General features: G+C 40.7%; 1 protein-coding gene and 1 long non-coding RNA gene across 11 annotated transcripts in view; one reads left to right on the forward strand and one right to left on the reverse strand.

Annotated features, from left to right (window-relative positions):
* The window catches only part of NAV2 (neuron navigator 2), a 535,542-nt gene that overhangs the window by 348,522 nt on the left and 174,178 nt on the right, over positions 1–12,842 (forward strand). For all 8 annotated transcript variants that reach the window (XM_081213978.1, XM_081213981.1, XM_081213973.1 and 5 more), the window contains exon 3: positions 9,417–9,469. In XM_081213978.1, the coding sequence (XP_081070104.1) occupies positions 9,417–9,469 (53 nt within the window). The remainder of the gene's footprint in view (positions 1–9,416; positions 9,470–12,842) is intronic.
* LOC308571620 overlaps positions 1–12,842 on the reverse strand; it is a 47,143-nt gene that overhangs the window by 24,988 nt on the left and 9,313 nt on the right. For all 3 annotated transcript variants that reach the window (XR_014001553.1, XR_014001554.1, XR_014001555.1), the window contains exon 2: positions 5,917–6,068. This is a non-coding gene — a long non-coding RNA (uncharacterized lncRNA). The remainder of the gene's footprint in view (positions 1–5,916; positions 6,069–12,842) is intronic.

Below are 12,842 nucleotides of genomic sequence, written 5' to 3' on the forward strand. Positions count from 1 at the left end.
TGAGCTCCTGTTGTTCATTCCCAGCTCCTGCCAACCTAGCAGTCTGAAAGCACGGCAAGTAGATAAATAGGTACTGCTTCGGTGGGAAGGTAAACAGCGTTTCCATGCGCTGCTCTGGTTTTGCCAGAAGCGGCTTAGTCATGCTGGACACATGACCCGGAAAAACTGTCTGCGGACAAATGCCAGCTCCCTCGGCCAGTAAAGCGAGATGAGCGCTGCAACCCCAGAGTCGTTCGCGACTGGACTTAACTGTCTGTACTTTTACCTTTTTTATGCAGACATTCAGAAAGTTGACATGTTTTAATCAGTTTTAATCAGTTTAATCAGGCTCATTATTGATTGTCAATATTTTTGAAGCTTTAAAATTGTTACTTTTAACAGTTTTTCTTGATAATTTTGTTGTTTTATTCTTTCTGCAAACCACTTTGAGGTTTTGTTTTTAGACAATCAAGTGGTATATAATTTTAATGAAATAAAAAAACTTTTTACTATAACCCATAGCTGTCCAGAGTAGATTTTCTTGGGGAACTGGGGGGGGGGGGAGATAAACCTCCTCTCTGTGGATGCTGTGATCTTGATAACAATCAGGGATTCTCTACAGCTGCAATTAATTTAAGAAAAGCAAGACACATAACTGCTTGCTATGCACTCAGCATACTGTGTTGTTTTTGAGCCCCAGTTTGTACATGCAGCTTTCAGTCTGCCTATATGAGGAGCACAGTGAGCAACTCTAGAGAAATCAAATGATGTACTTGGTTGCATAAACCAGCCCCCACTTGTTTGTTAAATAGCATGGGCCTCGTCAACCTTGAAGATTATTGCAACTGAATAAGCTGGGTATATTTATTTTCTCAGTACTGTAGTGATAAAAGCTCCATATGTTGCTGGCATCATCAGCTCAGGTTGCGATCTGCAGAAACTAGGGATGTACTGCAGCTCACAGCACTGTAGTGTTTCCTGCTCTTCTTCCACTTTTGCCAGTTTGTCAAGTTAATTATTTCCTTTAGTGATCCATCCATATGGTCTTGTTGCCCACATGGATGAAATAGCAGTGAGCTGAACACTCAAGAAGTCCATTAGCACAAATTAGAATGAACAAGAGAAGAACTTTGACATTTGACATTTTCTGCCAAAAGCACTAAAAGAGACATAGTGGGTCTTCACTAGCGAGAGGCTTCAGGGGTGGTCCATCTTTGACCTCATTCACTTCTTTTCTCTCACATTGCCTGGACATGGGTGACATATATGCAATTTCATCAACATCCATTGTGCTTTAGCTAGTCTGTTCCTTTCACCAACAACTTTTTAATATATTAATATCTGATTAATTTACACATTCCTAACCCAATTTTAAAAGTTAACCCCGAAATTTAAGCACACACAAAAATACAGATACACATTGTCAAAAGAAGACTTTAAAATGAGAATCTCAGCAGCATTTTCTGGTTTTTAACTTCCTCCTAAATGATCTAGAGTTAGGGGTGATCAATGAAGCCGCCAAAACCCCAAAAATGGGGTTCTGAGGAACACCAAATGCTCTTGTCATACTAAATGAGCATTAAAATGGCAGCTGTAATTCAATGCAGGCAAGAGTAAAGTGATGCATATTGGAGAGGGGGAATCCTAACTTCACAAATAGGTTATTGGAGTCTAAACTGATGGTGACTGACCAAGAATGAGACGTTGGGCTCATAGTGCATAGCTGGATGAAGATGACAACCCAGCTGTGGCAGCTGTGAAAAAGGTGAATTCCAGGTTAGTGATAATTAGGAAAGGAACTGAAAATAAAACTGCTAAGGTCAGCAGTTCGAATCCGTGCAGCAGGGTAAGCTCCTCTTGCTTTGTCCCAGCTCCCGCCAACCTAGCAGTCTGAAGGCAAAGCAGCACAGGAGATAAATAGGGACTGCTGCGGTGGGAAGGTAAATGGCATTTCTGAGCACTCTGGCACTCATCACAGTGTTCTGTGCACTGGCCACGTGACCCGGGAAAACTGTCTGCTCCCTCAGCCTGAAAGTGAACCTAATAAGGGACCACTAGGGGCGCATCAGAAGATGGCTGACAATAACATCTCTCCGACCCACACGAGGTAAATTGGAGGCTGTGATGGGAGTAAATAGCCTCCCTACCCCCCAGGATTGTGGTGGGGGACTGCCCTTGCCTGCTGTGCCCTATACCACCCCCGAATTTGTGGGGATGGGGGCACTAGGCACAATGCCCTCCTGTGGGATTTCGGCACTCCTGGACGCCGTCTCTGTTCTGCGCCACTAGCTGCAAGAACTTCAAAAGAAATAATTTGGATGAAGCTAATGCACATATTTCAAGGAAGAAGGGGGGAGTAAAGACTGCTAACAGAAGAGATCTCTGATAAAACAAGACGAGTCGGAGGAATAAGTATAGATCATGAGAAGATACGCCAAGACTCGGTATGGCAAAGGGACTGATGGGGGAGGGGGAAAAAACTTTCCTTTCTTTCCTTTATGTGATTAAACAAGAATCCCTCCCACCCACAAGTCAGAAATGTCGTTTTAAGGACTTAAGCTGTGGATTTAAGGCTGTGTGGAGATAAACTTTTGAACCAGAGCATGTTTTAACAAGAGCGTGAAATGTATAAGGGCTTTGGAATGACGCAGTTAAAAATACCGTCGCCATATTGGGAAGTTCTGTTGGAGGACTTAAGTCTGAGAGGAGAAATAGAGAAATAGAGCTGTTTTTATATTGTGGATGAAACTCCTCAGTGGGACTTAAGAATGACAGTTCTGTAATTAATGATGGAAAGAGCGCTGTTATCTATGAAGGCGATGATATATGGAAACCATCTTGATTTGAGGACTGGAAGAACGGAAAAATTCACACAGGATTATTATTGGTGTTTATCGGCTTAAGGAGACTATCAGAAGAGATCATAAAGAAAAAAGAGAAAATATATGAACAAGATAAGTCTGGATAGAATTATGAACTTTGTTTGGACTGATTTGGACATTAACGCAGTAGCAAGAAGATGATCAGAATCCCCCTTCGGATCTTGAAATATGGGTTCCCTCAACAAAATTTAAAATTCGGCTTTGTAATTCAGAATTTATGTGATGTGATTTGATTTGATGTGATTGGCCGGTTAATAAAAATTATTTAAAAAAAGAAAAGAAAGTGAACCTAATAATCGAATTTGACTGGACTTAACCGTCCAGGGGTCCTTTACCTTTACCTGCTGTTATACAAATCTATGGTGTGACTAAACTTTGAACACGGTGTACAATTCTTGTTTCCTAACTTCAACAAGAATATTTCAACTAATGCATCAGTTCAACTAATGCATCAGTTCCCGAACTCAACTAGCAGGGCCTACCAGGAGCTGCCCAGGGTCCTGATTTGCTTTGCCTTCCACCAAACCAGACCTGGGATGGAAGAGGCTCTGGTATTCATTACCATGTATCCCCAAGGGCCCCAGTCCCAGCAGAACAGGAGAGAATGTGGAAGGAATTTACCACTTACTGTTAAATGAACATAAAGCAAAAGCACAGCCTCACATGGGTTTTCATTCATCATAATTCCATAACCCCTGCACCTATCTTTCTGAAATTTTGGAAGTTACTAACCTAGTGTTACCTGTGCTATGTATGCCATTTTCATAAAAAGTGCCCCCAGAATCACATATGGGTTAGGTATGAAAATCCACTTCCCCAAGACTTTTGCATAAAAACCCTTTTGCCTGAAATTTAGCAAGCTTCATCCCTTCAGAAGGGGTGGCTATGTCTGCAAATTCCATCCAATTCTTCCTATATCTTTTCTGTTATAAGTTTCACTTTAAAAACAAACCCTCAAACTGTAAATTTCGACAACAAAAAACCTCCTACACATATTTATATGCAATTTGGCAGCCTCTATAACTCAGAAACTGTTCCTGTTCCTGAAAAGTTCACCTAGTTCTGAAAAGAAAGTAAAAAGGTTTCCCCTGTGTATTTATTCATGTTATTCAATGCATATACATCTGAAACCTTTGATTTTCTAAAGCAAGGCTTCAGACCCAAGGCAAAGCAAAGTGGTACTCAAAGCTGTCTGAGGGGTTTGTGAACTGACCCATTTTCCAAAACAGAATGCAAACCAAATCTTGCCTTCCGTGCAGACCAATAGTTTTTACCCATGAAAAATACAATATAGACAGGAAAGAAAGTTGTATATTTTCAAGAGTAGGAACAATTGACTTGATTCACTTTTTCCATTTCCTCTTCCCATTGCTTTAATACCTTTGGGTTCAGTTGTTTAAGAACACTGAATTGTTAATACATAAGATTCTACCACCACCCATTTCCATTAAAAAGAAAACTCATCTTTAAGCACACCTGCTCCTATTTTAATCTCTCAATTTGACACTAAAAAATTGTAGTCCTTTGTATCCCATATACAGTACTAGCTGTAGTCAAAGTGAATATCATTGTCACATCTGAGGTGATAATAAGCACCTATAGTGATTGTGATCACAGTTTCAGTATAGCTAATGAAATGGAAGCTACAACATCACAACTCATCCAGAAAGATAACCCCAGAGCTCTAGATATATTGGTCTGGATTGGAGAGATAGCAGGAGAGAGAGCTGGAGAGCAGGGTGAAATAGGCATTTAGAGGCTGCTCCCCTCTTTATGCAATTTCACTTATGCATGTCGGGGCCCAGAACATAACCCCCACCTGTATATATGAACATGACCTAAAATACCATGGGTTACTTAGTGGTGGTGGTGGTGTGTGTGTTTGTGTGTGTTGCCTTTTTTCTTGCTACAAACGTGGTTTGTCTGGAATTTTCTTGCTACAGACAAACATGGTTTGTCTGGAATTTGTTCAGGAGTCCTGGCGAAGGTACTTCGCAATACTTAATCCATTGTAGGCAATCTGAAGAGGGAAAATATACTTGTTTGCTGCCAGTTTTGTGATGAATGGAAAGAAGAGAGAACAGCTTACTTCTTGTTCAAGTTTCTTGGGGAGGAGGGGGTGTTACCCTGTCTCTAGTATTGTTATTCTTTTAAAAAAGACAATCAGAACTGTTTTGTTTTTCTTGGACAATTCTACGATGACTAGAGACGTGCAAGGATTAAACTGGCAGGGGCAGCACGAACATAAACTTTCAGTATGTCTTCATATTTTCCAAGATTTTGAGAAGACTGCTATTGACACACTACTGTATGCTCCATGTTCACCAACATCCTTAGTACTGTTGCACTTCATACCAGTCAAAATTACCACTTAGAACCTTTCCACACATGACCCTAAATTCATATTTTAGCTCTTCTGTAAATGAATGTTGTTAATAGTCAATGGAAAGACTCAGTCCACAATAAAACCTGGATTGGAACATCTCCAGATTCTGATATACTAGAGCTTGTGGAAAACTTGAAGTGGATTTTTAATCAGTACAGAAAAGATCCACTTTCATACAGACTGCATATTGGGGGGAAAATAAGAAAAACCTATAAAGGAAATTTACTTTTAATGTGAATGAAATGTATAATGCAGCTCTTTATGAATGAGGGCACTTTATAAAGAAGCAAAATGACCTCCAGAAGAATATAAGAACTGTGTAGATGGATCAGAACAGCATGACAAATCTCTTGCTCAAGCTATATCTCCCAAGTCAACAGGCAGTTTATGCAAGTGTGTGCGCGCGTACGTGTGCACGCACACGCACGCACACACACACAGTTCCAGGACTTGCCAGAGTCATAATAATTTTGGAAGAAATTCACTGGAATGAGCATTTTTTTAAAAGGCCCTAACACACCCTATTAGTGTGATTATCATTTTGAATTGTGAACACCCAAAAGACAGCTTTCAGCTGCTACCACATCTCAAAGCCATCAGCATGCGTTATCATCAGGCTTTGCTGAGACCAGCAGGGGAGCATTAATCATGGCTCATATGCATCAGTACCTCTTGTGTGAGTTTCCAGGTCCTACACTGCACAGCTCATGTCCCCTCCCTTTCTTTTTGTGAGAGGAGAGCCATGGTTTTGACTGGCTGGTCTTAGTGCTTTCACTACTCGTACTCCATCCTCTCACTCCTTTGGATTCCACCCCCGACTCCTACATGGGAAAGGAACAGATTGAACACGACATTAGTGTTTGAAAGCCCCTCCTTTCATGGCATATGGTTGTATTTTATGATTGAAGGGAAGTGGAGAGCATGGTAGTCTGATAAAACTTTCTGCTAACTATGGATAGACACCCTCCTACATGTACTTATCTAGTTGTGAATATGGTATGATCCATGCAAAAGCAGGACCAAACAAGGTTCATCCTACCTACAGACAGCCTGCAAAATGCTGCTGGCAGATGTAAGGGATTTTGTTTGCTGGTGACTTTTCATTTCTATATATAAGTTTGGAGAAACCAGCAGCTGCCCAGCAAAGCTATTTCAGGAATACTTCGCTGTCGCTTATAGCATAGAGGAGATGTTGCCATATACATTTAATACTCTGCGTCTCCATGTAGAAGCTAGTAGTCTTGGAATGTGCCTGTCACCAAAGAGTTGAAGAAAAGCACTCTTTTAGGCTGCCTTCCAGTTTTTGATCCGCTCAGTGTACGAGAAGCAAAAGTTAGGCCAATCCACAGTCTGCTTTAATGTGGAGTTAAGCCATTTAATTTGCTCTTTTGACATGAAGAAGAAAGAAGCCATAATTCATCTTCTGAGAATGTATGGAATGAGTACTTAAAAAGACCATTATTTTATTTAAGGCATGTTTTCACCCAGTTGCCATATTTATGTATGTGTAGCATGTAGCATAGTGGGAGAAAACAGAAATATTGTTTGCGAATGTAGATATTTCTGCCATGCAATTATTTTGTTCTTGTTATGCTAGAGAGCGGATGCACAGAGATCTGTTTAATATCTGTATAGTATGCTGCTTAAACTGATAGTTTTTTGCCCTAAAAGTAGGGGACTAGTGTGTTCTACTGGATGATATGCTGTACTTGTGTCTGAAAGACTGCAGTTAAAATCCAAACCTATACCTATAGTGTAAATCACTGGTCTTCAACTGGTGGATCATGTACCCTGATGCAAGGTGGGTCACAGAAGGCTACCACCATACAGCTATATGGTAAAAGATTGAGAAATGGGTCCCAAATGCATGTTTGGGTTAAATGTGGGTCCTGGGTCTGAAAAGGTTGAAGATACATTGTTTAGATGAAGTTGTTTGAGCAAGATATATCTCTCGAGCCATCTGGAATATTAAAATAATTGTCTACCACTCTTACTATTTCTTTCTCTGCTTTCTCTCCCACTTTGAAGCCGTTGGCTAACGTACTGCCCTCTTTCCTTGTAACAGTAAGCCATGGCTAGAAATAACCTGTGGCTTACCACGAATGAGTGGAGTGCTGGTGCATGGTTCCGAACCATGCTTGCTTTGGTCTACCCTGACCAGAGCCAGAAAACAAATAATACAGTGGTACCTCAGGTTAAGTACTTAATTCGTTCTGGAGGTCCGTACTTAACCTGAAACTGTTCTTAACCTGAAGCACCACTTTAGCTAATGGGGCTTCCTGGTGCTGCCGTGCTGCCGGAGCCCGATTTCTGTTCTCATCCTGAAGCAAAGTGCTTAACCTGAAGCACTATTTCTGGGTTAGCAGAGTCTGTAACCTGAAGCGTATGTAACCTGAAGCGTATGTAACCCGAGGTACCACTGTACAGTGTTTGGCTTACCACTACGTGTGAACCCACACAACACGAAGCCAAGAACAAACTTTGACTTCAAGAGAAACAAGCCTCAAGTGCTGGTTCACACAGAACAGTAAGCCAGCCACTCCACAGTTTGTTTTTGAGCTGTCTCCGGAGAGGAGCAAAGTGGCCACGATTGACCAGCGTGCACATCACACTGTGGTAAACCATAGTTTTTCTTAGACTGCGGCTTACTATGATGTGTGAATGAAGCCAATGTTTTGTCACTAATGGCCTGTGTGAAACTTGTGAGTTGAGTCACTGGATGTCCATGTGAGTGGGAGTGTGCCCACTGGCCACCCCTCCTGATGCCAGCATGTTCTCTGGGCTCTCAGTGGCTGCACATCTGGCAGTAATGGAAGAGGGCCCTTCTGCATGTACTGTTAGGATATTTCCGTTCCACCTTAAAAACGGGACAGGCTGTTGTGAGTCACAGCCTGCGTATTTCCTGTTCACAGGATGTTTCTGTTGTGTCTATGCTTTCGTTTCTCTCTCTGTGCCTGAGACACCAAAGCAGGCAGTCATGTTTTCTTTGTTCTGACCAACGCTGAATAAAATTGTAAATAATGCTCTCCTGCGTGCATCTTTCGCTGTGCCTTATCTGCTGATAGAGCGTGCAAGAGCTCTGGAATGTGGGAAGCTATTTCTGGGGCCCGTGTCGCTAATTGAATGATACTGCGTGTCTACGGGAGACCGATGGATCATCCGGAATCGATGTGGGGCTTTGATGGATGATGTCTCCCTGGCAGTATCCCAACATGTACAACGTACTAGGGGTTACAACTTTCTGGTAAACTAGATTTGCTGCACAGGCCAGAGTTATGGAGGAGCCATATGCCACACATATGCAAGGCCACTTTCTCACTAAAATCAGATATGTAGCCACCTGGAGGCATGTTCAGGTGGACATCAGCATCTGGGGTGTAGCCAGTGGGAGCATTCCTGATTTATCTTAATATGTTAACACTTCTTCAGTTACCAGCCCACAGCCTTTCAGTTCCTTATGACAATTCATAGGATCAACTGGGTAGGCCTCAGAGTCTTGGCCTCCCAACTCCTTTAATTCATATGCTGCCACTGTCCCAACAACTATGATGGCACAAAATACTTTGAAAGAATTGGGAGAGAAAGATGATTGAGTCAAGGAATTGTGGAATCCTGTGAATCAGAATATTGAGTATCATCAACACCTCTGGACTAAATTGCACAGTAGCGGAATATATTTGCACCATGTGCATTTATACTTTGTAGGTTCAGGTTAGTTGCTAGATCTTGGAAATGTGTCATCAACAACAGACTTCACCCACTGCTTGTAAAGTAAATGAGAATTTTAAAAAATGTAATTTATTTACATCTGACTTGTACATCTGCATGGCTTATTAAGCAAACCAGCCATGCACTCATGCATAAAGAGTGATGTGGCTTCCAGATTTGAAACAATCGGTCTGGCAAAGATTACCCATCACTTTAAGAATTGCTGTCAGCCCAGTTGTCTCTTTTTGAAATGGTGGTGACCTTCTCCAGCTGTCTCTAGAGGAATGGCTCAGAAGAAGAATTTCACCGGATGGCTCTGGGTGTTTCACACATTTGTTTTGATTGGGCAACCATAGCTCTAGGCTGTTTGATTTAGTTGCAACAAGTGCTCTGAGAATAACTGCACCAGGTGTCTTTACAATAGGTTTTGTTTTGAAATAATTCTGTCTGTTCATTTTTAGCAAATGAGAAAATCGAAGACATCAATGGCTGTCCAAAGAATAGATCTCAAATGGTAAGTGAAAAATTAAATGTGTTTTGTCTTCACTGTGTTTTCCTCTAGGCATACTTAAGAGGAAGTGAGTTTCTTTGAGCTCAGTGGGACTTACTTCTGAAGAAACCTGTTTGGGTTTAGCTGCAGACATGATGGCATATTTAACATTTAATCAATCAACCAATATTGCTTTATTGCACAGCCATACAATATATCAAATCAGATCACATGGAAATCATTAAATTAATTACAATAATTGCATCTTCTGTTTATTAACTTGTTATTCACACATTGTGATTGAATCTTAGCTGCAACCCCTACTGTATAGGCTTGTTTAGCAGCACAGTTTAGAATATTAATGCAAGTGTATTGGACGTAGAGTTTTTAATTCATTTTATAGAATATTTAAAAATAGTATGGGGAAAGTATGCAAACATTTAATATACATCAATGTAATGCATTTATTACATTGATATTTGTTATGTGAACCGTTCGCTTAAAAGTTATACATTTTTCCTATGCTATATGCTTGCACAATAGAGCTTTCCCCCCTCTCCTTCCCCTGTGTGCACCCCCTATTCCCTCTGAAGTAGACTCGGGGGGGGGGGGAATAACTCAAAAAAACAGCACATGATGGGAGGGAAAGGGGAATCATTCTGTCTGGCAAGCTTATATCCTTATGCAAATGGAATGCTTGTAATACTGTGATGTTGAATTCCATCCAGGGCTGGGAAGTTTTCATTGATGAACTAAAGTCACATTACTATATGACATGGTACAGCTGGCTGAGCCATCAAAAACATAACATTAATAACCTCCTTTATCTTAAAGGCTGATTCAAAAAGTGCTTTATCCTATCCCTTGTATGTTCAATGAAGGCCCTGTCTTTAGTTAATGGCATTAAAGTTAAGTTGTTCTGCACCCAAAGGACATCTGTTATGTGGCAACCAGAGACTAGGATTACTCTGCAATGGCACCCTGATTATGGAATGCCGCCCCCCAGGTATATGACTGGTGCCAATCCTGAGTAGTTTTTGGTGCCATCTCTTGAGTAGTTTCAGGTGACGGTTGAACAGCAACTTATTCCAGTGGGCTTTTATGATGATAAAATAAATTGACCAGTTTTGTTGTTGTTTGTTAACTTTTCTGCTACTGCCAATCTGGTTATGATTTTGTCTGGTCCCTTTATCTTGGTGCATGCTGATTGTATGTTTGATTTTTAAGTGATTGCACCCCACCCTATTATCATGTATTGATAAAGGCTGGATTAAAACTATTTCAAATAAATGAACTATGTGTTCAATATATGGAGCTAGGACTTTGGGGTTAATGGTTTTTATGATGGTTTTTAAGTTCTGCTAATAAAATGAAAGTGTTTTTTTAAAATAAAAATAATAATGATTAAGTTTTGAAAAAGATGCAGGTACCATTTCTAAAAGGCTAACACAGCCAGAAAGCATTGGGTGTTATTCTTAACCCTAGGAAAGTGAAGCTGGTTGAGGTGGTCTCTGGCATGATGCTGAAGAACTTCAGGACCATTGTCTTGGGGAACTTCAACATTCACACTGAGACTGCCGTTAATGATCCAGCTCAAGATTTCATGGCCTTCATGACAACCATGGGACTTTGTTGCCTGCCCTTAGTCTTTGAATCATCTGATATGAATGTGATGGTGTGGAGATAGGAGGAGGTGAGATAATCCCATTGTCATAGTCAGACAATTTCCTGGTCAACAATGGCAGTTCCTCCACTAAGTTGTGGCTCCATTAAGATGGTCCACCTCTGGAGACATATGAAATCTGTTGGATTCCTAAATACCCTAGGAATTTTTTTGACATGAATGGCATTTAAGTGGTAAATAAGTGAATAAATAATCTGTTGAGGTTCTAATGTCACCTTGGAATGGTGAAATGTGATAGGCCATTGACACAATTGTTCCCCAGTGCCCCTTCTTGTGCTTAGGACCTGTGATACTCCTTAGTACTCTGAGGAGTTACAGGTGATAAAACAGGCCGAATGATACCTAGAGTGAAAATGATGTAAAACTTGCTTTTAAAGTTGACAGAACGTTCATTAGAGCACATAGTTTAACACTACTTCTGTATCAGGCCAGCATGAAAGATGGAGAAAGCAGAACAATTGAACCAAAAGATAGGAAAGAGAGATGTAGCCAGAGGAAAGTGAAAGAAGCTGTGGAACATCCAAGCAGTAATATCAGACAGGCAGAAAGAAATGCAGCCTTGACAAAGAAACCACAAATTTATCTTATAATAAGAACAGGAAATAACTGTGGTGACTGTGTGGTGCTTGTGGTAAAGTGGTGAATCTAAAGTGTGCAGAGCTGAGCCTAGATGTTCATAGAGAGGGTGCCTTTGGCTTCTCTGTGGCTGTACATTCTCACCAATTTTTGTTTCATTTAATCTCAATTTGGGATTACTGAAATATCACACCCTAAAGACTTCAAGAGGCAGTTTGAATGAATGTAGCCAGCTGTACTAACTATTACAATGAAACCCTCCCAGGAGAATTTTAAGATTGAGAATAAAATTCATCTTTCTAACACCAAGGGTTTAGTTGGCTTTGAAAACTGTTACAGGGGAATCACAGAGGGGGCAACAAAAAGTTCAAAAGCATTAGAGACAATTTTTTTGCCCTGCAAATTCCAGACAGGAATGTATTTAGAAGCATTAGCAATAGTATAGCTGTAGTAACCAACCGCCCCCTGCCCAGAAAAAAACATCCTCAGTTAAACTTTCTCATTTACTTCATATATATTTGCAAATGTATATTTATTTATTAATATAAATATTTATATGCTGCCTTTCACCCCAGCATGTCCTCTCAAAGCAGTTTGTAAATATAAGAAAACAATAACAGTAACCTCAGTTTTTAAAATGAGCAACACTGCAGCATCATAAATAAAACTCTGGTTCTCAAACAGCACAAAAAAGCATGACTGAACAAGACTGCTTTGCCAATCTTCTTGACGGCTGGGAGGGGAAGTGCTAAATGAGCCTTCTGAGGAGCGAGATCTAGAGTGTAGGCACCACCACTGAGAAGACCCTGTCCCAATGAATGCACTAAACATATCTCAGATAGGAGAAAGATGAGAGCATAGTCTCCACAGGTGGGAGAGTAATGTGGGGGAAGGTAGTCTTTCAAATATTCCAGACTGAAACTATATAGAATATTAAAAGTAACAGCCATCACTTTGAATTGAGCATACCAAAAGCCAACACAGATTAAATAGCAGTGGAGTCACATACTCCAAATGACTAGCCCCTGCCAAGAGACTGGCAGTAGTATTCTGAACCAAGCAGCTGTTGTAAAATTGCAACCTATGCAAACTTAATTGGAAATAAGCCATATTTAACTCAATGGGACTTGCTTTAGG

Source organism: Podarcis bocagei (genome assembly GCF_964188305.1).
Source record: "Podarcis bocagei genome assembly, chromosome: 1".
Classification (NCBI taxonomy): domain Eukaryota; kingdom Metazoa; phylum Chordata; class Lepidosauria; order Squamata; family Lacertidae; genus Podarcis; species Podarcis bocagei.